The following is a 21913-nucleotide window of genomic DNA, read 5'->3' as shown; positions in this document are numbered from 1 at the left end:
ACCATCAGTGTTTCAAACGCAGCGTTGCCACCTCCATGAATGTTTTGCTATAGTTTTGGGGCTAATATTGTTTTCTTTATTCGTGTCGCCGTTCCGCTGCGAATGGCCATAAGAGTGGCAAGTTGACTGGAATTTTGATGAATTGGTGGTGAATGCTGCCCATCTACATTCGACGACGGCAACCTGCGGCTGCTGATCAAATTGACGGCAACACAATGGCAAAAGTCTTGCAGCGTGTTGAAATTACGCTGCGTAGTTTCTATATATTCAATTCCAGCTTTTGTCAAAAAGAGGGCGAGGTGAGTTGCAACTTGGGGCTGCATTGAAAACCGCATTAAAAAAAATCAACTTGTATCAACTGTAGGAAGAGAAAAAAGTGCTGTTCTATCACCCTGTCGACATTGAGTTAAATACAAAAATAAGGGATGTGGGACTCAGCGAAGCCATCATAACATTTACAGGGTGAGTCAGTAATTTATTAAAAAATAAAATTAGCACGATATAAATAAATTAACGCTCACAGCACATTCACCAACGAAGATGATTGCAAAGCCTTGCACACACAAAAGACGACACAACTGTTTCATCAACCAGAGCCCGGCTACTGGCTGGTCATGGTGCTCAATGTTCCCAAGGAGTTCCGCCTGAAAGAAGGCATCGAAGTCGCCGATTATCGTGGCGTCGAAGTTTCCGATCGCATTTACCATGCTGTGTTGCGGCAATGCTACCACATGTATCGCTTCCATTATGGTCTGCTGCAGACCAAGCTCACAGCCAGCCCGTCAACTGCAGCTAGTGAGGAACAACGTCAGCTTTTGGCTGCTGAGCTGCAGCAGTTCTATGCGCGTTATTTGAGCAGCTCCAAGGAGCTGAAGCAATGTGACATCATGGACATGCTGCACTCCATTCAGTACCTGGCCTTGGACAAGACGCTCTTCCTGCGTGCCCACAACTTTAACATGCTGTGTGACACTTTTCCCGTCATCAAGGAATGCATTATGCTTTATAACGAACAGGTCGTTTGTGGTGGCAAATTGAATGCCAGCGATTTGTATAGTTTGCACTCCCACATCCTGGCAATGTCGTCGGCCGATAACAGCAATGCGGAGAAGTATCGTCAAGGTGCATTTGTATGTGGTGAGGAGGAAACGCCCATTAAAGTCTATCTGGATGTGGACGGCAATATTGAGTCACATTATTTGCTCGTCTATCGCGCGTTAAGTCTAACTCTATGTCTGTTTGTCGATGGTAATTGTGAGCTATATTTCCAAACGCTATTTTCATTAATATAATGTTTGTGTTTCATAGCTAAATTGACGGCGCCGCAACCGGAATTCTATGAAGAGCTGAATAACTATTTGGGACCACAGCTGAGTTGTTTATCGCGCGACATTTCCACTGAAATTTCCAAGCAGAACGTGTCCACAACGTTGCATGACAACAACTCCAACGACAGCGCTCCCAAATATCTGTTTATCAACGAACAAAGCTTAAAGCACCATACAAACATCTATCGCAATGCCAAATCGATACCGCGTAATGTGATGAGCATTATTGCTGACTTGGCTAACCCCATAAATGATACGAATGCAGCAGGTAATGCTGCTGCCACGGAGGAGTTGCAGGTGAAGACAACGAATGATTATTGGATTGTGAAGCGTCGTTGCAATTGGCGGCAATATTATGTGATTCTATGCAAGAGTAAGGCGACATTGTTAGATGTGACGCAGGAAGCGAAGCGTATATTTGAACAAGAGCTCACAGATGATGTATTTTTTGACAAATAAACAGCAGTATCAAATAAATAAAGGGCGTTTTCCAATTGTAATGCCGCCAGTCGTTGTCGCTGTCTCGAGTAGTCGTTCCATGTTGACAGAAACGACAACAAGCGGCGCTGGGCTGCGTCGCTTCTTTTCAAGCCAACACTGTGCTGCTGCTCGTGCTGGCGGGATTTGTTGCGTTGCTGTTGCCTTCGGTGGCATCGTTATAAACGCTGGTCGACGATGATGAACTGGTTGTTGCTCCATTGTGGGGCGATTTACTCGATTTCACAATGTAAATGCGTCGATTCGACATACAAATGCTGTAGCTATGATGTTCGTAATCAATTGTGATGCGCTCACAGCTGCTGTTGGGCATAAAGTTCTCATCGATGCTGCAAAACATGAAACTGATAAGGCTTCAAAAAGACGCATGAAATGCAATTTTTACCTTTCGGTTAAATTCAGCAGTCCCATTATTACATTCGCGCTGCGTTCATCGTTCTTAAGATCGCCGCCAGATTCCAGCACGGCTCCATCATCCTTGAGTATCAAGTAACCAATTTGGTTGGGCACAATCAGCTTATCTTTATCCATTTTCAAGGCTTACCACTCCCAAATAATAAAAACAACTGCAATTGTTTTTCTTTCTCAGCTGCTCAATATTTGCCATTCAACCGTGAGCGCGGACACAGTTCCAACAACATTATTTTAACCGGCTGTTGAATTAATTTTATAGCTGTTAGCAGTACTTTTTGATTTTATGCAAAATTTGTTAATAATATCATTGAAATTATTATAATAAGTTACTTAACAATATTAAAGTTCCGTTTGAAACTAACCAATGAAAGTAACTACTTTAATAATGCAAAAATATTAATTTTTAACAGAAAACAATTAGTGGTGCTTCTTAAAAGTGTTACAGTTTTCTGTTACGCTTAACATGCGCATTTACGAAGAAGAAGAGTCTGTAAAGTGCTTGTCCCCCGTGCAGTTCGTGGAATTTTAGAGCGCTGCGTGAAAAAAAGAAAAACGTTGGAAAATCAATTGTATCATTTAGAAACGCCAACAAATTTATTGTAAAACTATTTAGCGATCACTAAAGTGTAAGTTGCATATGAAATTTCCAATATTTCATTCGAATAAATAGCAATAAAACGAAATTAAAAATCGGCTTGAGTGGTTGTATGCGTGTGTGTGTGAGTGAGTGAAAATTTTCAATTTTCGGGTCAGCACCACACCCCAATGTCGCATGTATACACATAGAAAATCTAATTAAATATTGCTATGGTGCACATATAACTAATTACAATAATAATTAGAAAATAGATCAATAAAATTACTTCAAGCAATGTGTGTAATTAGTGCAAAAATCTGTACCCAAAAAGGCTACATGTGAAAAAAGTATCTAGTAGCTCCATTTTTATTAGCACGTACATGCGAGTGTGTGTGTGAGCGTTTGCGTGTGCTATGTGTACGTCATCGGGTTGTGCGGCAACTTCAGTAGAGAGAAAGCGAAAGAGAGAGAGAGATGTACAGAGCAGGCTCAAATGTAACATGGAGAGATGTAATGCAGCAGAGTAGAACAACAACATTATTACATTGAGTTAAATTGGCGAAAAACAAGCGCATAAACAGGTTTTCGTAAATGTCCTTGACTTTGCCAGCGACAACATAAACATGTAGTTGAATTAATGAGAGCGCAAATTGCCGGTGCCCACTTTAAAAATAGTCCGTTTAAATGCAATGAGTTCTAATAAATCAAAAATATGTTCACTTTGAACGCACTTATTGCTCATAATTCCAAGTTGCGCGCATTACGTCATCCAGCTATTTCTGATAGACACTTCAATTAATGTATGTATATTTGTGTGTAGCCGCATTATATGTTTCTTATGTGTGTATGTGAGGTGTGTGCTTGTTTTGTGTGTATTAGTATTAATAGGGGGAGAGAGAGCGTAGACGCTCTCTTGTCACATTCCAAACAAAATTTACTCCAGGCACGACTCTCTTGCTACCTTTTTCTCTCTCGGATTCATTGGCTGTATTTTTGTTGTTGTTTTTGTTTGTACGCGATAAACAGTTAAATTGCCTTCAATGCCTCTGTGTGTATTTATGTGTTGCGTGTACATGTGTGTTTGTGTGTGTGTGACTGGGGCGCTGTTTTGTATGGCTGCATTGAATACAAAAACCCAACCTGGGCCTAGGCTATGTTTTTCAATTTCCTGCGCTGTATTTATTTTTTGGGGTGATACTCGCGTGACTAAATTATATTTAGATACATATACATCTGTATGTGTGTGTTTGTTTCTATCTATGTATATGTAGTATTTGTGTTTCTTACCCCGACCCACCCTGTTATCTGAGATTTTCCATATGCGGTGATGTCATTGTGAAATGGAGTCAATTGAAGTCACCTCGCTTGATCTTCCAATTCATAAACTTCAGGCTAATTCATAATTCATTCTCGATCTTGAGTAGCATTTTTTCATAGCGTTTCTTATCAGAATCTCGGAATTGTATTTTGTGGTAAATTGAAATTGTGGTTTGGTTTGTGTTGTGTTTTGTCGCTAATTATATAGTTTTCAATGTTTATATACATATATTTAAGATTTTATCCTATCTAAATTCTACAAAGAGCGTGAGTTCTTTTCCCTAACTTTATTTTTCAGCCTCTTAGTGAATTAGTTAATCTTCTATCTTCGCGTACTATTTATAATCTATTTTTTTTTAGTATCATCTTGTATATCTATATTATATGCATTTGGCATACTAAATTTCAATTTAGTTTTTGTGTGTGTGTGAAAGTGCTGTTGGAAAAAAAGTAATACCAATAAACAAATGAAAAGATCAAAAATAATGCAAAATCAAAATGATGAAAAACTCTGGAAAAAACAAGACGACAACAAACATTTCTCTTCTCTCATCTTCCGTTGCAGGAAACGGTGTCTGGAATTTGAAAGAGAAAAATATGTAATGAGAGAGAAAGAGAGAAAATCATAAAATAAACAAAAACCAAAACATAACAGATTTATAAATAAAAATGGAACAAATGCAAGTCGAGGAACCCGAGAACCAATTGCTGCAGCTGCTCAAACAACTGGAGGCAGCACCAAAGGATCAATTGCCCCAAACATTGCTGACATATTTCAAACCCTGCAACAAGAGTTTGGAGAATTTCGCTATCTACTTTTTGGCTGCACTGCGTCAACAGACGGAGCAACATTTCCGAACCAGCGGCAGCAATGAATCCGAGACTCCCAAATGCCTGACGCCAGTGCGCAAGGCGACAAATCGTCCCACGCCGGCGGAGTTGGCATTGAACGAATCGCAGCTAAGCAATCTCAGCATTGGCAGCGCTTCAACGCCAGTGCGTCAGTCCAACAATCCGCCACAGCAGCATCAAGGACGTCGCTCTGGCCAGCATAGTCAGCAGTTTAGCAGCACACCACAAAGCAGCGAAAGATCTCAAGGAAATCGTAGTGGAGGAGGAGCTGGTGGTGGCAGTTTTTGTCTGGGTGACTTCATGTTGAATGCCACACCCAATCAGGGACATCAGCGTGCCAAGAAAAAGGTGACGCCACAAGCTACGGGAACAACAGCAGCAGCAACGTCTCAAGACAAATCACAGAAGCCACGACGTCGTGTGCTGCCCATGACGATCAGCAAGAATGTCCTCGTGCAGCTCGTTTGGCGACAGCTCCTTCAGCAATGAGAACAACTTGTTGCGTCTCTCGCAGAGCTGTGAACTGGATCGCAGCCAAGGCGCCGCCCTTGAGCAGGAAGCGCGAAAAACACTGTTGCTGCACAAGCAGGAGATTAAAAGCGAGGCGCCTGTGGCAACCAGCCAACAGTTTGAACCCCCCGAAAGGGAACCAGATATGCCACCCAGTGTTGCCATCGATTTGGATCAAGTGACCCAGCCACAGCAGTTGCAGCTTTTGTCTGCCATCTATGGACAGTTGATGGATCTGAATCTAGTGCCAAATGTGCTGAGTGAGCTTGGTTATGCGATGCAGTTGCTCAACATACGCGGAACCAGCGATGAAGTAGCAAGTCCCGAAGAAATTTCGCCACTTGCGTTGCTCTCGCGTCACAAGGAATGCATTTACTTTGCGGTGCAGCTGCTGGAGCAGCAACAGCAACTGTTGCTCCAATTGGATCGTAAGTCTTTGACGGTGCTGTTGCAGCATGAACGTGTCTCGTTGCTATCGCAGCAGCTGCAGCAGCAACTAGAGTCGAGTTGTCAGCGTAAACAGCAGCAGAGCAAGGCGATTCCTCAAGACTCACAGCAACAACAGAATGTTTACTATCAACACGATAAGGATTCCCGTGACAATTTTCCAACTCAAAATGAGTTTTGCGCCTTCAAACGGCAGCGAGATTTATTCTATGAGGCACTCAAACATTGGGAGGCAACGCATCTTAATCGAATGTTCAGCTTCAGCTTGGAATTAGGCTCAAGTGTGCGTGAGATCTTCAAGCAATCGGAGCACGCTGTGAATATGTCGCATTTCGCCAAACTCTTCGTCAGCCAGCTGCTTATGTCCAGCGGCGAGACGCACGAATCACCAGCAGAATTGGGACTAAAACTCGATCAGCAGCGTCTCAATCGCTTGGCACAACGTCTGGTCACCAGCAACTCGAGCGTTGAGGATCAATTTCCACGCACTCAAGCCTTCTTCCGGGATTTTATCAGCAACTGCGGTTCCATAGCATTTCTGGTGCAACTTCAGCTGGCGCTTTATGTACAACTCTTGCGGCATAATGATTCCAGTTTTGAGTTGTTGCCACTGCAGCCGGATGATGATGAGTCCCAGCAAGAGCAGGCAGCTCCCTATGTGGTGCGACCTCAGGCCATGGCTGAGCTGCTGATGTTGGCCAAGTTCCTTGGTTATGTTTATGCCTTGCCTTACAACCGTGCCACATCCAACTATGCCTGCCCCCAACAGTTGCAGCTGCGTCGTCAGTTCCAGCCACCGTTTGAGATGCGTGTGCATCTCGAGCGTGCCATGCAGCAGGGAAAGTTGTTGATCACGCTACCTTGGTTGGTGCAGTACCTGATGATGCTGGATCTGGTCTCACTGCAGCTGCCCGCCAGTTTGGCCACTCTGGAGCTACTCTATGCGCTGTACAGCGAGGCAAGAGCAAATCCTCAACAGCCGTTGCAGTCTTGTGCGCTGTTCATCACACGCAGCTGTCTCGGTTGGTTGCTGGAATCGCAGCCAACTCTAAGCAGCGGTTACTACAACCAACGAACCTCGGGAAAGCGAAGTGAGGCCACTGCAGCGTTGGTCAAAGATTGTCTGCGTAGTCTGTGCTTTGCTCAGGATCAGGGCAAAGTCGCAGCTATGCTGGAGGAGCTGTTGCCGGTGGCGTGTCCCTTTCTACACGACTTTCGGGTGGCCATCACCCCATCGCAGCGTCAGGCGCAACGTAGTGGGCGCTATAGGTATATAACCACGCGATTGGAGCAGTTGAGCAGCAGCAACAACAGCGGTGGCGTCAAAAGTCAGCCACAACTGCAGTCGGAACAACAGGGCAGCGAATCTTCCGTTCCGGAGCTGCAATCTCCTCAGCGCAAACTCAACGAAGCCTTTTTGCACTCACAGAACGCATCGATGCGTCGCCTGCTGGAGTTCGTCACCGAGCGCAGCTTCAAGTGTGTGGTCAAGGATGCCCAACAGCAGATACTGCAGCCCGCCAAATCGGCAGCCGATGCGCTGGTCAATGGCATCAGTTCAACGCAAGAGGCAGAAGTGCTACGTGAACTGCAGCGCATTTATCAGGAAGCCTGGACACAAGCCTGCCAGCAGTGGACGCAGCTGGTGCCTGGCATGCTGGACAAGCGTATAGAACAATCGTTACGTGCCTTGCTCCCGGAGAATACCAACGAAGTGTTGCGATCGACGTATGCACACTTGATACGGCAACAGGCTCAGGCGCAGTTGCAACAGTGGTTGCAGACGAGTGTGCGCCAAACGACATTCTATCAGCTGGATCTACAGGAAGTGGCCAGCAAAGTGTGTCGCTCAAACAAGAACAGCTCACAATCAACTCCCGCAACAGGAGCCGTCTCAAATGAGATGAGTCTCAGTGCTGCCGCTGTTGAGTTGCGACTGTCGCAGCTGCTGCAGGAACTGCAACAATGGATTCACTGCCTCAGTCTGCGTCCGGAGCATTTGCGTCATATGTGCGAGCTGCCCGAGTTGATGCAGCGCACTCGGCAAGCAGCACAGCTGCCACAATTACCAACATACTTTTACGAGTTGCTCGGTTCGATTGTGGTGCGTCTGCTGCAGTTGCTCATCTGCCGGCAACCTTTACTCTGCACTCCAACTCTGATCAGCGCCAGTTGTGATGTGTGGCTATCGCCACAGCTGATCGCCACAGCAACTGTTCCGGGTGATGCTCCCGAGTGCCTTGAAGCGTTGCTCAGCATTCAATTTGTGCAGGAGTTGAGTCTGCATTTGCCAGGCTTTCAGTTGCTGCAACAGCTTTTGCATGCCATGTTGGATGCAGGCGTGTTGCACATGGAGCAGCTGAATCAATTGTTTATGCCACTATTTAAGGAAAACTGGACACCGCCGGTGTGGAATGCTTTGTCGCAGCTGCTGCAGCAAGTTTCACAGAATCGGGGCGAAGGCGACACAAGTCGCGTTGACGACGATGGCAAATCGCATTTGTTTATGGAAGTGCTTGCGGATTTGTCGCGAGATTTAGATAGTTTTTAAGCTCAACAAAAGTTCAATTATGTCATTCGTTCATTTTATCATACCACATACATAAATACAAAATGAATTTGCTGTGAATAAACCTCTATTTTTGCACTACAAGAATTCCAACTTCTATTTTATGCTGTTGCTTTTTTGAACCGTCGATAAGATAACGCGGCTTATCGATAATTGAAATTGCTGGATTGCGTCACTGTCAACGAAACTGCTCGCAAACTTGACGAATCTGTCGTTGAGTTGTATGTGAAATGAGCAACGGGAAACGGGACGAGGCCGACGACGACGACGTCGATGCGGTCATCGGACGAACTGTGAGACAAGCATCAAACAACACATGGCGAAATTATGAAAAATACCAGCAAATGCTGATTGGAATGCTAGTTAACCACGGTGCAGCGCAAAGTGCGTAATGTCAGTGTGTTAGTGAGAGCGTGTGACAAAGCTGCGGTCTGGGTTAGTCTGAATGTGATGTGTGGATGAGTGAGTGAGAAGTATGTTGTGTATGTGTCATTGTGCTGATTCTGATGAATGGCGAGCGAATGGAGGTTATGCAATCTCTGGTCTGCTTAAAACTAATTGAAATTAATTATTGCTCACTCTCTCATCTCCCTCTTTTGTTTTTTTTTGTTTTATTTGCAGTTGAGCACGGGCAAACTTTGGGCAGTGGAATTTGGATGAGCACATCAAGTAAAAGCAGCAGCCAGTATTAAATTAAATTAAACAATAACGAACGAATCTAACGAAACTCAATTGAACCAAAACTAGACAACATGGAGAACTTCACACCGAAAGAGGTGAAAATCCTCGAGACCGTCGAGGACATACAGGAGCGTCGTGAGCAGGTGCTCTCCCGCTACAATGAGTTCAAAATCGAGACACGTCAGAAGCGCGAGAAACTGGAGGACTCGCGTCGCTTTCAATACTTTAAGCGCGATGCCGATGAGTTGGAGTCGTGGATACACGAGAAACTACAGGCAGCCAGCGAGGAAAGCTATCGCGATCCCACCAATCTGCAAGCCAAGATCCAGAAGCACCAGGCCTTCGAGGCTGAGGTCTCGGCGCATAGCAATGCCATCGTATCGCTGGACAACACCGGCCAGGAGATGATCAACCAGCAGCACTTTGCTTCGGAGACGATTCAGCGTCGCCTCGATGAACTGCATCAGCTGTGGGAGCTTCTGTTGAGCCGTCTGGCTGAGAAGGGACTGAAACTACAGCAGGCTCTGGTCTTGGTGCAATTCTTGCGTCAATGCGAGGAGGTCATGTTCTGGATTAAGGACAAGGAGACCTTTGTCACCGCTGATGAGTTTGGTCAGGATCTGGAGCATGTTGAGGTGTTGCAACGCAAATTCGATGAGTTCCAAAAGGATATGGCCTCGCAAGAGTACCGTGTGACTGAAGTCAATCAGCTGGCCGACAAACTGATTCAAGACGGACATCCCGAGCGCGATACGATCACCAAGCGCAAGGAGGAGCTAAACGAGGCCTGGCAGCGTCTGAAGCAGCTGGCTATCGTGCGTCAGGAGAAACTCTTTGGTGCCCATGAGATTCAGCGTTTCAATCGCGATGCTGACGAAACTGTTGCCTGGATTGCCGAGAAGGATGTCGTGCTCTCCTCCGATGACTATGGTCGTGATCTGGCCAGCGTGCAGGCGCTACAGCGCAAGCATGAAGGTGTCGAGCGTGATTTGGCCGCTCTGGAGGATAAGGTGTCCACCCTGGGTGCTGAGGCACAGCGTCTGTGCTCCATTCATGCCGATCACAGCGATCAGATTCGCGACAAACAGGCGGAGATTGCCAACTACTGGCAGAGTCTCACTGCCAAGGCACGCGAGCGCAAACAGAAGCTCGATGAATCGTACTATCTGCATCGTTTCCTTGCCGACTTCCGTGATCTGGTGTCGTGGATCAATGGCATGAAGGCCATCATTTCGGCCGATGAGCTGGCCAAGGATGTGGCTGGTGCTGAGGCATTGCTGGAACGTCATCAGGAACACAAGGGTGAGATTGATGCACGTGAGGATAGCTTCAAGCTGACCACCGAATCCGGCCAGAAGCTGCTGGAGCGTGAGCATTATGCTGCCGCCGAGATCCAGGAGAAGCTGGCTGCACTCGAGAACGACAAGAGCTCGTTGCTGTCGCTGTGGGAGGATCGTCGCATCCTCTACGAGCAGTGCATGGATCTGCAGCTGTTCTATCGCGATACCGAGCAGGCAGATACCTGGATGGCCAAGCAGGAGGCTTTCCTGGCCAACGAGGATCTTGGTGACTCGCTCGACTCTGTGGAGGCACTGATCAAGAAGCACGAGGACTTTGAGAAGAGTCTGGCTGCCCAGGAGGAGAAGATCAAGGCTCTGGACATCTTTGCCACCAAGCTGATCGATGGCCAGCACTATGCTGCCGATGATGTGGCCCAGCGTCGCCAGATGCTGCTCGCTCGTCGTGCCGCCCTTCAAGAGAAGTCTGCGAAGCGTCGCCAGTTGCTGGAGGACTCGAATCGCTATCAGCAATTCGAACGCGATTGCGATGAGACCAAGGGCTGGATTAGCGAGAAGTTGAAGTTCGCCACCGATGACAGCTACTTGGATCCCACTAACCTCAATGGTAAAATGCAAAAGCATCAGAACTTTGAGCATGAGTTGAATGCCAACAAGTCCCGTATCGAGGATATCACCAATGTCGGTAGCGAACTGATCGAGAAGAAGCATTATGCTGCTGATCAGATCAATACACGAATGCAGGAGATCGTGGTGCTGTGGGAGACACTCGTCCAGGCTTCCGACAAGAAAGGAACGAAGCTGAACGAGGCTTGTCAGCAGCAGCAATTCAATCGCACCATCGAAGACATTGAGCTGTGGCTGAGCGAGATCGAGGGTCAGTTGCTGTCCGAGGATCATGGCAAGGATCTGACATCGGTGCAGAATCTGCAGAAGAAGCATGCTTTGCTGGAGGCCGATGTGATGGCCCATCAGGATCGCATTGAAAGCATCAATGTGGCCGCGAACAAGTTCATCGAATCGGGCCACTTTGATGCCGATAACATCCGCAACAAGGAGGGCAATCTGTCGGCACGCTACGCCGCCCTGGCCGCGCCCATGGGCGAGCGTAAGCAGCATCTGTTGGACTCGCTGCAGGTGCAGCAACTGTTCCGCGACCTCGAGGACGAGGCCGCCTGGATACGCGAAAAGGAGCCCATTGCCGCCTCCACGAATCGCGGTCGCGATTTGATCGGTGTGCAGAATCTGATCAAGAAACACCAAGCTGTGCTCGCCGAGATCAACAACCACGAGGCACGTCTGCTTAATGTGATTAGCTCTGGCGAAAATATGCTCAAGGATCAGCCATTTGCCAGCGATGACATTCGTCAACGTCTCGAAGCGTTGCAGGAGCAATGGAACACCCTGAAGGACAAGTCGAACCAGCGCAAGCAGGATTTGGATGACTCGCTGCAAGCCCATCAATACTTTGCCGATGCCAACGAAGCCGAGTCGTGGATGCGTGAGAAGGAACCAATTGCCACCGGCAGCGACTACGGCAAGGACGAAGACTCCTCGGAGGCACTGCTGAAGAAGCATGAGGCACTTGTCTCTGATCTGGAAGCCTTTGGCAATACCATTCAGGCATTGCAGGAGCAGGCCAAGAACTGCCGTCAGCAGGAAACACCTGTGGTCGATATCACCGGCAAGGAGTGTGTGGTCGCTTTGTACGATTACACCGAGAAGTCGCCGCGTGAGGTGTCTATGAAGAAGGGTGATGTGCTGACGCTGCTCAACTCCAATAACAAGGACTGGTGGAAGGTGGAGGTCAACGATCGTCAGGGCTTTGTGCCCGCCGCCTACATCAAGAAGATCGAGGCCGGTTTGAGTGCATCCCAGCAGAACCTCGTGGACAATCATTCGATTGCCAAGCGTCAGAATCAAATCAACTCGCAGTACGATAATCTGCTCGCTTTGGCGCGTGAGCGTCAGAACAAGCTGAACGAGACCGTCAAGGCGTATGTGCTGGTCCGTGAAGCAGCCGATTTGGCTCAATGGATCCGTGACAAGGAGAATCATGCCCAGATCGCTGATGTGGTCGGTGAGGATCTCGAGGAAGTCGAGGTGCTGCAGAAGAAGTTCGACGATTTCAACGACGATCTGAAGGCTAACGAGGTGCGTTTGGCCAACATGAATGAGATTGCCGTGCAGTTGACTTCGTTGGGTCAAACTGAGGCTGCTCTCAAGATTCAGACTCAGATGCAGGACTTGAACGAGAAGTGGAACAATTTGCAGACGTTGACCGCCGAGAAGGCCAGCCAATTGGGCTCTGCTCATGAGGTGCAGCGTTTCCATCGTGACATCGATGAGACCAAGGACTGGATTGCCGAGAAGGCAAATGCCTTGAATAACGATGACCTGGGCAAGGATCTGCGCAGTGTGCAAACCCTGCAGCGCAAGCACGAGGGTGTCGAACGTGATTTGGCCGCTTTGCGCGATAAGATTCGTCAGTTGGATGAGACTGCCAACCGTTTGATGCAATCGCATCCGGATACCGCCGAGCAGACGTATGCCAAGCAGAAGGAGATCAACGAGATGTGGGATCAGATCATCACCAAGTCTACCGCCCGCAAGGAAAAGCTGCTCGACTCGTACGATCTGCAGCGCTTCCTCAGCGACTATCGCGATCTGTTGGCCTGGATCAACTCAATGATGAGTTTGGTCACCTCCGACGAGCTGGCTAATGATGTCACAGGTGCCGAGGCGCTCATCGAACGTCATCAGGTAAAATGATTTTCCCACAAGTTCCCTTTAAATCTGCCCTTTACTTTTGAAGATGTAAGAGTTTTGGATAACTTCTGCGTCTTCAACACTCTCTATTTTTTTCTGGTTTTGATTCAAATTTAATTTTGACTTTCTTCCTTGCGTTCTTTTTGTTTTGTTTGCGGGGACTCCGCCCAAAAATTCAATTCCCGTCTTGTCCACAATCATCATCATAAATATATCCCAACGTCTGCTGTGTCAACTCAAAAAAAAAAAAAACAACCTAAACAACAATCGTCAACAACAATATCTCTATCGGTTCACGGTTCATGAAATATCAATTATATAAATCCATGGTTTTGTTTCTCATCTCTAAACACAGGCACATCGTGCTGAAATTGAGTTCACGCTGGGCAGCAGCGCATCACCATCCAGCGACGAGGTAGTTCTACTCGTATATCATCCATATAATCATACCATATCAACCGACACTTATCATCTTATCCATCCATCGATTCGTGTGTTTTTGTTGTTTGTTCCTTAGTTCCTCAGTGTGTTTACTGCCCCACACAACACTGCAGTTCTTTATTTTTATACTTTGGCACTTTCAGCTAATGCCCTTTGGCTATTCACAATAGTGTTGCTCATTGTGAATAACCATTCAGCTCGCCAGCTATTCAAATAACCCCTTTTGAAACTCTACTTGAGTTGGTCGCGTGTCGTGCTTTATTTCGTAACACGCGACCATCTCTAAAAATTTACCTTCACACATATTGTTGTTATCTAATAACGCTTAAAACTTGTTACTCTCTATCCACATGTTTTTTATTTACTTTTCGTCACATACTTTAATATATATCTATCGACCACATCATTGCCCATCATAAACATTTTTATATTTCAGTCACGTCACAGCTTCATTTGTATGCAATAGAAATCCTCAAATCGAAAGTACTTTAAAATTTGTGTTATATTTTTGCAACTATAGTTATGAGGAAATAGTTTTTTTAAAGCTTAAAACATTCTGATGCATACAATTTAATATCCCACCTACAGATTAAAACATTTATTGCAAAATACGATCATCTTAGGCCACAATAATTGTAGTCTATTCAGTAATATATTACAGAACAAACTTCTCTTGTTATCTACGAATTTCAGACTCGTAGCTTTATTTCTGTGTATAATGAAGAGTATTTTTGAAATATCTGTATTAGATCAGACAATTGTCCACTAATTTTTCCAAACACTAGAAGCATCATAATACACTGTTTACAATTGAACTAATATCTCTTCTTTACATCTCCATCTAAAGCCGTTTAGATCGAGCTCAGATACTCTCGATACTTTCTCGCAAACTGTTCCATAACATTGTTACTATCGCCATCTATTAAATCAAAACATATACAATCTCTTTATTTCAGTCACGTCACAGCTTCATTTGTATGCAATAGAAATCCTCAAATCGAAAGTACTTTAAAATTTGTGTTATATTTTTGCAACTATAGTTATGAGGAAATAGTTTTTTTAAAGCTTAAAACATTCTGATGCATACAATTTAATATCCCACCTACAGATTAAAACATTTATTGCAAAATACGATCATCTTAGGCCACAATAATTGTAGTCTATTCAGTAATATATTACAGAACAAACTTCTCTTGTTATCTACGAATTTCAGACTCGTAGCTTTATTTCTGTGTATAATGAAGAGTATTTTTTGAAATATCTGTATTAGATCAGACAATTGTCCACTAATTTTTCCAAACACTAGAAGCATCATAATACACTGTTTACAATTGAACTAATATCTCTTCTTTACATCTCCATCTAAAGCCGTTTAGATCGAGCTCAGATACTCTCGATACTTTCTCGCAAACTGTTCCATAACATTGTTACTATCGCCATCTATTAAATCAAAACATATACAATCTCTTTCATATCCAACCTGTACAATACTCTCAACTTTGTACAGTTCGTCGTCATCTCGCCATATCCATTCCAGCAAACTCATCATCAACATCAACTCAATGTTCTGTTCGACGTTCTATTTCCTTGTGTTTCTCTGACTAAAAACTAAACCCTATTCGAAGCTGCAATGTATACAAAATACAACCAACCAAACACAGCTGCCTCATCATCTTGTTATATTCTTGTTGTTCTCTAACCCTCTGGCGTTAAACCTGTTCCTGACAAACCTTTTCCTTTAGCAAGTGCAACCAACTAATCTTTACCTTTTATTGTGCAGGAACATCGCACTGAGATCGATGCTCGTGCTGGCACCTTTGGCGCTTTTGAGCAGTTCGGCAACGAGCTGCTGCAGGCCAATCATTATGCTTCGCCTGAGATCAAGGAGAAAATCGAGGATCTGGCCAAGGCACGTGAGGATCTGGAGAAGGCCTGGACCGAGCGTCGTCTGCAGCTGGAGCAGAACCTTGATCTGCAGCTGTACATGCGCGACTGTGAGCTCGCCGAGACCTGGATGTCGGCTCGCGAGGCTTTCCTCAATGCCGATGACGATGCCAATGCCGGTGGCAATGTGGAGGCTTTGATCAAGAAGCACGAGGACTTCGACAAGGCCATTAATGGACATGAGCAGAAGATTGCCGCATTGCAAACTGTGGCCGATCAGTTGATTGCCCAGAATCATTATGCCTCCAATTTGGTCGATGATAAGCGCAAGCAGGTGCTCGAGCGTTGGCGTCACCTCAAGGAGGGATTGATCGAGAAGCGTTCGCGTCTGGGTGATGAGCAGACGCTGCAGCAATTCTCACGCGATGCCGATGAGATTGAGAACTGGATCGCCGAGAAATTGCAGCTGGCCACTGAGGAGAGTTACAAGGATCCGGCCAACATCCAATCGAAGCATCAAAAACATCAGGCCTTTGAAGCTGAGTTGGCAGCAAATGCCGATCGCATTCAGAGCGTGCTGGCGATGGGCGGTAATTTGATTGATAAGAAGCAGTGCAGCGGCTCGGAGGATGCGGTGCAGAAGCGTCTCACGCAGATCGCTGATCAGTGGGAGTATCTGACGCATAAGACGACTGAGAAGTCGCTGAAATTGAAGGAGGCCAACAAGCAGAGGACTTATATTGCCGCTGTCAAGGATTTGGACTTCTGGTTGGGCGAGGTCGAGAGTTTGTTGACCACTGAGGATTCTGGTAAGGATTTGGCGTCTGTCCAAAACCTCATGAAGAAGCATCAGTTGGTCGAAGCGGATATCGTGGCGCACGAAGACCGCATCAAGGACATGAACAACCAGGCCGATTCCTTGGTCGAGAGCGGTCAATTCGATACTGCTGGCATCCAGGAGAAGCGTCAAAGCATCAACGAGCGTTACGAGCGCATCTGCAATCTGGCTGCCCATCGTCAGGCCCGTCTCAACGAGGCCCTGACCCTCCATCAATTCTTCCGCGACATTGCCGACGAGGAGAGCTGGATCAAAGAGAAGAAACTGCTCGTCGGTTCCGATGATTACGGTCGCGATTTGACCGGTGTGCAGAACCTGAAGAAGAAGCACAAGCGTCTCGAAGCCGAGCTGGCTTCCCACGAGCCGGCCATTCAGGCCGTCCAGGAGGCTGGCGAGAAGCTCATGGATGTGTCCAATTTGGGTGTGCCCGAAATTGAGCAGCGTCTGAAGGCCCTCAATCAGGCCTGGGCTGAGCTTAAGAATTTGGCTGCCACACGTGGGCAGAAGCTGGATGAATCGCTGACCTATCAGCAGTTCTTGGCCCAGGTGGAGGAAGAGGAGGCCTGGATTACCGAGAAGCAGCAGTTGCTCTCCGTGGAGGATTATGGCGATTCGATGGCTGCCGTTCAGGGTCTGCTGAAGAAGCACGATGCCTTCGAGACGGACTTTGCCGCGCACAAGGATCGCTGCTCGCTGATCTGTGAACAGGGCAGCGATCTGGTTGAGGCCAAGAATCATCATGGCGATTCGATTGCTCAGCGTTGCCAACAACTGCGCAACAAGCTGGAGAACTTGAACGCTTTGGCTGCTCGTCGCAAGGGCGCATTGCTCGATAACTCGGCGTATCTGCAGTTCATGTGGAAGGCCGATGTTGTGGAGAGCTGGATCGATGACAAGGAGAACTATGTGCGCTCCGACGAATACGGACGTGATTTGTCCACTGTGCAAACGCTCTTGACCAAGCAGGAGACATTCGATGCAGGTAAGGGTTACGATATATTTTATCGTTTTGTGAAGATAGAAGGCTAATCGCTTTTGTGTTGCAGGTCTCAATGCCTTTGAACAGGAGGGCATACACAACATTAGTGCTCTGAAGGATCAATTGATCAATGCGAATCACGCCCAATCGCCGGCGATCTTGAAACGTCACGGCGATGTCATCGCCCGTTGGCAGAAATTGCGCGACGCGTCGGATACGCGTAAACAGCGTTTACTGGCCATGCAGGAGCAATTCCGCCAAATCGAGGAACTCTACTTGACATTTGCCAAGAAAGCTTCGGCCTTCAATTCTTGGTTCGAAAATGCCGAAGAGGATCTCACAGATCCTGTTCGCTGCAATTCGATCGAAGAAATACGCGCGTTGCGTGACGCCCACGCACAATTCCAAGCGTCCCTTTCATCGGCCGAAGCTGACTTTAAGGCATTGGCAGCACTCGACCAGAAGATCAAGAGCTTTAATGTTGGACCGAACCCATACACATGGTTCACCATGGAAGCTCTTGAGGAGACCTGGCGTAATCTGCAAAAGATCATAGAGGAACGCGATGGCGAACTTGCCAAGGAGGCCAAGCGTCAGGAGGAGAACGATAAGCTTCGTAAGGAGTTCGCCAAGCACGCCAATCTCTTCCATCAATGGCTCACCGAAACGAGGTCAGTACCCCCCTCAGCTTTTTCTCTCTTTCTATTGCTATCTTTCTATCTCTCTGTCAGTTGTTGGTGTGTCCAGATCCTTCCAACAAATCTTTCCACACAAAAAATCAATCCATATTTAAAAAAAAAAAAAAAAAATTAAAAAACAACTCTTGTGGTCTCCTTCTTGCTCACTCTCCCGCCCCCCAAAGTCCCATGAAAAGCGTAACTGAAACGTTCAATTCTATATTCTTCTAGATATTATATGCTGGGTTATAATCGTCAAGGGTAATTAAGCGAAGTGGTTGCCCATTTTCCAATGCGATCCGATCTCTGATCGCTGGGTTGCAATCTTTTATCATTTTCCTTTCTCGTTATTGTTTTCTGTTTCTGTTCTTATTGTTGTTTGCCTTGGCAAGCTAAAAGTTTAACAGCTGCTGCGTCACTCTTGCGCTCACTAACAGCAAAAAAAATAAAATTAATTATTTTAAAGGAGCCTTTTTTGGCGCCTTCATTGCTTTTGTAAATATATCTAGGTTAGATACGCAGCGATAACGATAACAGTTCTAGTTCTAGAGCGTATTTAAAACTAGCTGCATTTAGCGCACCGTTAGCAACGATTATCGATTATGTATTATCGATCGGACAGTCTCGAGTTTCTTTTTTGTGCAACACCAAAATTTACTTTCTACCAAAAAATATTTAAAATTTGAGCATGTGTAAAAACGTAGTTTAATGAAAGTTTTACAAAAAACTGTAGTCAATGCGAAAATTTTTGCATTTATTTTTATATTCCAAAAAGCGTTTTTCTCAATTTATCAGTAGCTTCAAAAACCATTTGGCGTTTTTTCTTTTTCTCTACTCTAAATTTAATTCAATTTTAGCTCGCTTTATAGTCAAAAAAAAAAAAAAAAAAAAAAAAAATACTAAACTTTGTATCGTCTTTATTAGTTGCTGAACAAAATTTCGAAATTCATTCCTAAACAACACTAAAAACAAACGACCCATTCACATTGCTGCAGTTTAATCAGTTCCAGTGCAATGACACGAGTTGATCGCTGCGCTTAGTTGTCAGCCACTGTCATTTGCATATTGTTATTACACTCGTAACTCCTGTTGAAAAAAAAGACACCTGTATATATGAACAAAGGAGGAAAACAATTTAGTTGTCAACAAACAGCCGCCCTTAACCAAACAGACCTCTAACAAGATTTGCTTTTCTTATGCATTATCCATTATAACTTTAAAAAGATTTTAATACCTAAAAGAAAACCTTGTGTCGTTCTCTATCGTGTCTTACTAATAAATCCTTATCTATTCCAAATCTACACACAAACTCACATCAAATTCTTCCAAAATATACAGAACATCAATGATGGAAGGCTCCGGATCATTGGAACAACAATTGGAAGCACTGCGTGTCAAGGCCACCGAGGTGCGTGCTCGTCGTGTGGATCTGAAGAAGATCGAGGAACTTGGTGCACTGCTTGAGGAACATTTGATTTTGGACAACCGCTACACGGAACACTCGACTGTTGGACTCGCACAGCAATGGGATCAATTGGATCAACTCTCGATGCGTATGCAGCACAATTTGGAACAACAGATACAGGCGCGTAATCATTCGGGTGTCTCGGAAGATTCACTGAAGGAGTTCTCGATGATGTTCAAGCATTTCGACAAGGACAAGAGCGGAAAACTCAACCACCAGGAATTCAAATCATGTCTGCGCGCTCTTGGCTACGATCTGCCCATGGTTGAGGAGGGACAACCCGATCCAGAATTTGAGGCTATACTCGATGTTGTTGACCCCAACCGCGATGGCTATGTTTCCCTGCAGGAGTACATTGCATTCATGATTTCCAAGGAAACCGAAAACGTGCAATCCTACGAAGAAATCGAGAATGCCTTCCGCGCCATCACTGCCGCCGACCGCCCCTACGTTACCAAGGAGGAGCTCTACTGCGTAAGTTGACAGCAACATTATTCAAATTGGGAATCAGATATTCAATGTATAATTTCTTTTGCCTTACAGAACCTCACCAAGGACATGGCGGACTATTGTGTGCAGCGTATGAAACCATTCTCGGAACCGCGCTCTGGCCAGCCCATTAAAGATGCTTTAGATTACATAGATTTCACGCGAACGCTATTCCAGAATTAGATCGCGATGTTTATTTAATGGCGCCTGAGAAAATGTCTTACAATCTATTTCTAAAAATATAGAAAAAAAAAGAAAAGTAATAATATATATTTACACGATTATTTTCGATAAATTCTAGTATCTAAGTCCAACAGTTTTATGCTTATTTAAGAATTAATGCCACAATGAATCCAAAACAAAACAAACAATAACTGCACTTTCAATACAAAATACTATTTATCAGCAATTAATTTCCCGGTTTGTTTCTTTGCATTTATTTCTTGATCCCCCAGAAAAGTATCTTAAATTCTGATACCGAGACAACGTTAATCGAAATAAATACTCTATACAAAAAACATAAAAACTATGCATATTAATCAGAGCAATGCGCAAAAGATATTTAAACGACAGCTTGGCTTGAAAGCAAATAATATACAAAACATTTTCTATGCCTCTTCTAATTGTTCAATGTTTGTAATTGAAAGATGATCAAATTTAAGATACAAAATAAACCCAGTAATAAACAGAATATTTTCAGTTTATCTCCAGTTTATACGAAATGCAAGTAGTAAAATGTGCAAAAAAAAATAAACAAATTTTATAAATGAAAAATATATACAAACATTTGCCTCTGTATGTGTTTACACTTCAACATATTGCAAATCAAATATATACTGCTGCATGTCTTCAAAATGTTATAAACAAATGCGTTTTATTATTGATTAACATCGAAATCAATCGATTTTATTTAACTAGTAAAATGACGCAACAGAAATACATTTAAATTAGATCAAAAACTTATTGATGCTTTCCGCATAGGCGGCATTCTTCAGCTTCTGGCTAAGCGCCTCCTTGGGCAGCCATTCGTATTGGGCGGCAGGTGCATCCTTTGTCCCTGCTTGCACATTGCCAGCTCGCAGAGAAGCCCGGAAAAAGAAGACCTTGGCACCAACGCTGTTGGCACGCTGATTGCTTGGATACTTGTACTTGTGGAAGCCAACTGGGGCATTGCCATAGAACAGCACCTTCAGGTCATTGCCGCATTGTTCACGCACCACACGCTCCGCTGTCTGGCGCATGGTTTCACCCTCCTGACGCTGACCTTGAGGCAGAAGTAAATGCTGCTGTTGTCCCAACTTTTGCTGCACCAGCAGATACAGTGTGTCTTCCAGGCAGCGATCTGTGGAGCTGGTTTTATTAGCCGCATCGTCAGGTGTGGTACGTGGGGCTGCCTCGAATTTCTTAAGTTCCTCGATGTAAGCATCTTTCAAATCCTGAGCAGTTTGCTTGGCCACACCTTCGTCCAGATCCACCTGCACTTTACCTTGCTTAATCTGCTCTAGCTGCACCAGATCTCGCTCGTGCTTCAACTCGTGATCGGATTTCAAACTGTTCTCATACTCGACATTCAATAACATATCCTGAAACCGTCGCTCCAGGGGATTCAGTGTTTTGGACACCACCGGCAATCGTTCGACGAGCACGCCAGCATACAGATCCCATTTCTCTTTTGCGGCACCCGTCGCAGCAGTGGACTGAGTACGTGCCAGTTGCTTGGCACTGATTTGTGTGAGACGGCGGAACATTTTTAAGTCTTGAATCTGATTTTATAAAGTAACAACGAGGAGTAGCCTCTAACTTCGGATTACATGAGCAGCAATCGAACAGCTGTTCCCTATCGATATTATTAATTATCGGACGACAAAAATATCGCATTT

General features: G+C 45.3%; 5 protein-coding genes across 8 annotated transcripts; 3 read left to right on the top strand and 2 right to left on the bottom strand.

Annotated features, from left to right (window-relative positions):
* The first annotated feature begins 61 nt into the window (after nt 1-61).
* Nucleotides 62-2793, top strand: LOC117568987 (vacuolar fusion protein CCZ1 homolog). The gene is made up of 4 exons (XM_034249959.2): nt 62-299; nt 365-462; nt 524-1248; nt 1309-2793. Exons 1-4 carry the CDS (start codon nt 153-155, stop codon nt 1785-1787), a joined length of 1449 nt encoding a protein of 482 aa, XP_034105850.1. The 5' UTR covers nt 62-152; the 3' UTR covers nt 1788-2793.
* LOC117568993 (ragulator complex protein LAMTOR4 homolog) lies at nt 1915-2357 on the bottom strand. The gene is made up of 2 exons (XM_034249965.2): nt 2212-2357; nt 1915-2155 (listed from the first exon to the last, which is right to left on the bottom strand). Exons 1-2 carry the CDS (start codon nt 2355-2357, stop codon nt 1915-1917), a joined length of 387 nt encoding a protein of 128 aa, XP_034105856.1.
* On the top strand, nt 2740-20880 carry LOC117568982 (spectrin alpha chain). Of its 4 annotated transcripts, XM_034249945.2 has the most exons (8): nt 2740-2866; nt 9134-13254; nt 13616-13675; nt 15482-17405; nt 17470-18073; nt 18311-18340; nt 19418-20018; nt 20088-20880. In XM_034249945.2, exons 2-8 carry the CDS (start codon nt 9265-9267, stop codon nt 20214-20216), a joined length of 7338 nt encoding a protein of 2445 aa, XP_034105836.1. In that variant the 5' UTR covers nt 2740-2866; nt 9134-9264; the 3' UTR covers nt 20217-20880. The 4 variants fall into 4 exon arrangements, with proteins under 4 accessions (XP_034105836.1, XP_034105838.1, XP_034105837.1 ...); XM_034249947.2 differs by lacking the exon at nt 13616-13675; XM_034249946.2 differs by lacking the exon at nt 18311-18340.
* LOC117568983 (protein disks lost) lies at nt 4474-8608 on the top strand. Its single transcript, XM_034249949.2, is given in 2 exon segments — nt 4474-5432; nt 5434-8608. Coding segments are annotated over 2 exon segments (3690 nt in total). The 5' UTR covers nt 4474-4803; the 3' UTR covers nt 8495-8608.
* A 23-nt stretch (nt 20881-20903) lies between the features above and the next one.
* LOC117568991 (39S ribosomal protein L46, mitochondrial) lies at nt 20904-21870 on the bottom strand. Its single transcript, XM_034249962.2, has one exon. It carries the CDS (start codon nt 21779-21781, stop codon nt 20981-20983), a length of 801 nt encoding a protein of 266 aa, XP_034105853.1. The 5' UTR covers nt 21782-21870; the 3' UTR covers nt 20904-20980.
* Between the last annotated feature and the right edge of the window lie 43 nt (nt 21871-21913).

This window comes from Drosophila albomicans, chromosome 3 (genome assembly GCF_009650485.2).
Source record: "Drosophila albomicans strain 15112-1751.03 chromosome 3, ASM965048v2, whole genome shotgun sequence".
NCBI classification, from domain to species: Eukaryota; Metazoa; Arthropoda; class Insecta; order Diptera; family Drosophilidae; genus Drosophila; species Drosophila albomicans.
Note: the sequence above shows the minus strand (reverse complement) of the source record. Positions and strands in the feature narration are given on the sequence as shown.

Coding starts and splice junctions, on each gene's coding strand:
- LOC117568987 (XM_034249959.2), top strand. CDS start 153: ATGCTGCCCATCTACATTCGACGACGGCAACCTGCGGCTGCTGATCAA. Junction 300..364: donor TTTGTCAAAAAGAGGGCGAG/GTGAGTTGCAAC, acceptor TATCAACTGTAG/GAAGAGAAAAAAGTGCTGTT. Junction 463..523: donor GCCATCATAACATTTACAGG/GTGAGTCAGTAA, acceptor TAACGCTCACAG/CACATTCACCAACGAAGATG.
- LOC117568993 (XM_034249965.2), bottom strand. CDS start 2,357: ATGGATAAAGATAAGCTGATTGTGCCCAACCAAATTGGTTACTTGATA. Junction 2,156..2,211: donor CTGCTGAATTTAACCGAAAG/GTAAAAATTGCA, acceptor CATGTTTTGCAG/CATCGATGAGAACTTTATGC.
- LOC117568982 (XM_034249945.2), top strand. CDS start 9,265: ATGGAGAACTTCACACCGAAAGAGGTGAAAATCCTCGAGACCGTCGAG. Junction 13,676..15,481: donor CATCACCATCCAGCGACGAG/GTAGTTCTACTC, acceptor TTTATTGTGCAG/GAACATCGCACTGAGATCGA. Junction 18,074..18,310: donor CAATGGCTCACCGAAACGAG/GTCAGTACCCCC, acceptor ATATTCTTCTAG/ATATTATATGCTGGGTTATA.
- LOC117568991 (XM_034249962.2), bottom strand. CDS start 21,781: ATGTTCCGCCGTCTCACACAAATCAGTGCCAAGCAACTGGCACGTACT.